We start from the raw sequence: 4,817 nt of genomic DNA on the forward strand, positions 1-4,817 counted from the left end.
TTTTATTTATTAGTATAAACAATAAAAATGAATAATTGAAAAAAATAATACTTTGTAAAGACTTAATAACATTTCAGGATAAAATATTTACTTTTGTGAATGGCCACCTTATTTATTTAATTTTATATTATTGCTTTTAGATTTGTTTGCATAAATAAATGACAATTTAACCCCTTTATAAACAGGTTAAAAACTTTCCTTTTCAGAAACAGAGAGTTAGTCTGCATAAATGCAAACACAAAATGCACTTACTCTGGCAAACACATGGTTAATAAAAAATGAAACACTCTGTAAATGTGATCTCATATTTCCCTTTGCCTTTTTTTCAGCACGGAACGGATGTGCAGTCATCTCGCTCCACGGCAACACGAATCCCCATGTCAAAAGGTATGAAAACAGGGAAAGCGGTCTTGTCCACGACGTCACGCTCTGAGAGCCAGTCTATGAAAATTGAACTGAGGAAATCTGCAGTTTGCAGCTCTGAAGCCGGAGCCGGAGCCGGAGGAAAGAGCTAAGATTGGCTCATGATAATGTGGCACTGAAATTTAATCTAAACACTACAGAACTGAATGAAATCTGAACAAAAGTGTTGCAATGTAAAACAGAGCAATCATTGGCACTGGGGCCTCCATTTCTAGATTGAGAAACATTATTGTAATATTGTAAATACTGTATGTCAAATCAGCCTTTATGAATTGTACAGACATTTATAATTGGATCTCAGACAGTTGGAATGTGTGCATGTGTGTTTTGTGCTAAAACATTTTAACTAACCCTTCACCATTTCTTTTAGTATTTATTTTTCCATTACCATTTCACAAAGGTTTTATTCTGCAAAACTGCTTGTGGAGGTTTCCAGGGGGGTGGAAGTGTATTGTATTAAATGTCACTGAATGAATTTTCTGATTCCACTTAATAAATATTTTTCTGTCTTCAGAATACATAGAAACATTATTTTTTTTATTTTGGGTTTATTGATTATTTATATATTGATATTTGATAGGGAATGCTAGGAAGAAAATGGAGGAAGAAATATTATTTATTATTATGTATTATTATGTTCTGTGTAGAGTATAATGGCATTGAACTAAGGTCAGGAAACCTCCATAAATTGTGAATAACATTTTAAACCATATTGACATTAGTTTAAGCATGTTCAGTGGATAAACTGATACTCATGATTCACCCATTTTGAAGACTAAATATTCTGACAGTGAAGGAATTTGATATTATTCCTAAAATTATTCCAATGCCTTTTGTTTCCTTGCAATTCAGTAACACATTCTGAATCAATTTTGTTCATTCACAAAAGTATTCAATTTTGATACTTTTGTTTTGTACGGAACAGTTGATATAAATATTTATAAATACAAGCATCACATTTCTGCTTCTAAACTTTACCAAATGTCTCGCCCCATAGAAGTCCATTACTGTAAACATGGTTTTTACTTCTTTGGTTTTAACTGAGGGAAAGGGTCTAAATTATTGGTAAACAACATTATTTTACAGATTTAACCTGCATTGAACCCAGAATATTTCTACAATGAAGGTTTTGACACATTTGTGACTTGTATTGCAAAGGAAAAAAGCTACTAAGCAAGTTTAATGCCCTTCACTTTACTTAGAAATGGTCAGTTCATTTTTAGCATCTTAAAGGAATTGTTCACCCAAAAATGAAAGCTTGCTGAAAATCTACTCACCCTCAGACCATCCAAGATGTAGAGGAGTTTGTTTCTTCATGAGAACAGATTGGAGAAATGTAGCATTACCGTACATCACTTGCTCAGCAATGGATGCTCTGCAGTGAATGGGTGCCGTCAGAATTAGAGTCCAAACAGCTGATAAAAACATCACAATAATCCACAAGTAATCCACACCACTCCAGTCCACCAGTTAATGTCTCGTGAATCCAAAAGCTGTGCATTTGTAGGAAAAAATTCCATCATTTAGGCATTTTAACTTAAAACCGTTGCTTTATAATCCATATTGCTTCCTTCAGTGAAAAGCCCTGCATCCTCTGTTGTCTTTCACATCAAAATCTATACCTACAAATTTGTTTAGAACCATTTTGGAAGGTTTTTGCTTGTAAACTGTGTTTGATCGTTGCATATTTCTCTCCTGATTCAGATGACTTTGCTGGAGAAACAATATTACGGAGAGAGGACTCGTATTTTAGTTGGAAGCAACAGTTTGAAGATAAAACCGTCTTGGTGGATTTGTTTCTTTTAAACATGCAGCTTTTCATTTCACAAGATGTTAACTGATGGACTGGAGTGGTGTGGATTTCTTTTTGATTATTGTGATGTTTTTATCAGCTGTTTGGACTCTCATTCTGACGGCACCCATTTACTGCTGAGGATCCATTGGTGAGCAAGTGATGGAATGCTAAATTTCTCCAAATCTGATGAAGAAACAAACTCATCTACATCTTGGATGGCCTGCAGGGTGAGTAGATTTTCAGCAAATTTTCATTTTTTAGGTAAACTACTCCTTTAAGAAATCTCTATGTAGTGTTCTTCTGGTGATGTTACTTTGCGATCAGAGTTTAGTGCTCTATCCAGGCCATCTGGGAGCCAGAGAACGCTGTTATGAGAAATAAGAAACAACAGCTGGAGATCTGGAGTCACGTTTAACGTCCTGATTGTGTCCTTCTGCCTGATGCAAACTCGGTAATTACACAAATAAAGACAGGGCTTTTAATTGATCTGTTTAGCATTAAAGGAACGCTTTGCCCAAAAACGAAAATTATGTCATTATTTACTCACCCTCATGCCTTGTGACCTTCTTTCCTCCGTGATGTTTTGCAGAAGGTCCAGAATGATCTTTTTCATCTGAGGCCTGGTGCTGTCGAGCTCCAAAAAGCTCTCAAATCACGTTCAATTGTGCTTTCAATTCATTTAAACGACATTACCAAAAGAAGAATAAAAGTCAAATGGGTTTGGAATGACATGAGGGTGAGTAAACAAAGACAACGTTTTTATTTTTAGGTGAACTTTAAAGCTTTTGTCTTTTTCATGAGTTCTGTGTGTCACTATGAAGGGCTTTTTAAATCAATTAATTCCTTTTTCACCGCAGCTGACAAACTGACAGTGTTCATTTTCTAATCCATCCATGCGCAATAACAGGCTTTGGCAGCTCGCTGATGACCTCACTCGTGAGATAAAACTCGCTGGATTCAATGGCGCGTTGTGATTCCCAGAAAACGATCGTAAAATTGCTCTGATATTTTCACCATCCATGAACTTGGCTGCTCAAAAGCGCTTAACATGAATGTGAAACTGATTCGTTCCATGCAGTAAGCCGTGGGTTTCGGATGATTGCTGTGTTTCCTCAGTAAGCTCACTTTCCCTGTTTTCATCCACAGAGAATGTTGTGCTCCAAGTGAATCGAGAGCCGCGCTGAGGCTGTTTCAAATCCGGTCCATAATACAGTATGCCTGACTGAGAGGTCTACACCCGCCCTGCATCCACATGCACCAATAGAACGAGGGGCGAACCTGTCAAAGCCGGTTCAAGCACAAGGATCTGTAGTAATGCACCATATATGCATAGATTATACCAGTGATTCAAGACCACAAGACAGTCAGACGGCAGATTGATGAACCCTGGATTCCAGAGAGTCAAGAAAGAGATGAAAATTGTAGAACGTGAAAAGTTGCAGCATGTGAGAAGAAGAGAAACTGACATAGGATCTTTTTTACATGTACTTTGAGAAAAGTCAACAGGAAATCAAAATTGAACCCATTTACTTTCATGTTGTGTTCGGGTGATTTTGGATTTTCTTTTCCCCTGAAATGCTAGTTCATTTGATCACATTGGACTAAAACTTTCTGACTTTACTCACACAGGGCATAACAACTTCCCAAATTTTTAAAAATAATTTTTGTACTTTCTTAGGATCCCCTAAAAACGTTTTTTAGGACCTTGTTACACTATATGTGTTCAACAAAAAATTGCTTATAGATTTCTTGTTATGCTATATTATCACCAAATCTTTCTTAACTTGATTCAATCTTTATTAACTTGTTTTCTTTCAATTAGAACAGGTTTTGTATTTCTTTTTGGAACTGACTGATCGTAGGCCTCATTTATCTGACCTCATGCACCTGAGTAAAGTTTTTGTGTAAACATTGACAAAATTAGCCACATATAATTATTTTTTCATTTAAAAATGAGCTCAAATCAATGAGGCCTATGATCAGTCAATCAATACAAAACCTGTTCTAATTGAAAGACCAAAAGAGAAGAGCTGACCAAAAGACTGAATCCGAGATTTGGTGATAATATAAAAAATAATAAGAGATTTACAAGCAATTTTAAAAGGCCGGTCAGTTTTGACCAGGAAAACCAAATTAGGGCTTAAAGGATTTTCAGCACAGCACAAGTGATAATAGCCTACACGCTCCTGGTGCTATTGCAAATGATTTGTAAGTTTGTCATTTGTAATTTTTTTTTTCTTGTTTAATATTCTGTTTCACCAGGAAATGTGTTGCATTATGCATAAATTTGGTTGTGTGAGCAAGTTCATGTTGACTTTAAGCGCTGGTCTAACGTTATATTGTTTGCTTTGGAAACGACTGGTTAAAGTGTCATACTGCTGAGAGCAGTTTATTGATCATTATTTAGTAGTTTCTGCTAGAATTTAATGGTGGCATTGGTGTGTTAAAAGAATGAGAGAGGGTCAGTTGGGGAAAAGGTGCATGATGCTGTATGTTTAGTTAAGAATAAAAGTACTCATCACCGCACAGAATTGTAATCCACAAAGTCCTTATAATCAACAACTGTATTTCATTTCATTTATAGCATATATGACCTCTG

General features: G+C 35.8%; 1 protein-coding gene across 1 annotated transcript in view; it reads left to right on the forward strand.

Annotated features, from left to right (window-relative positions):
- The window catches only part of LOC107704072 (filamin-A-interacting protein 1-like), a 33,731-nt gene extending 32,792 nt beyond the window's left edge, over window positions 1-939 (forward strand). The window contains exon 8 of the mRNA XM_016506916.1: window positions 330-939. Coding sequence (XP_016362402.1) covers window positions 330-515 — 186 coding nt within the window. The 3' untranslated portion in view covers window positions 516-939. The remainder of the gene's footprint in view (window positions 1-329) is intronic.
- Window positions 940-4,817: the final 3,878 nt, after the last annotated feature.

The sequence above is a fragment of the Sinocyclocheilus anshuiensis genome, unplaced genomic scaffold (assembly GCF_001515605.1).
Source record: "Sinocyclocheilus anshuiensis isolate Anshui unplaced genomic scaffold, SAMN03320099.WGS_v1.1 scaffold534, whole genome shotgun sequence".
Lineage (NCBI taxonomy): Eukaryota > Metazoa > Chordata > Actinopteri > Cypriniformes > Cyprinidae > Sinocyclocheilus > Sinocyclocheilus anshuiensis.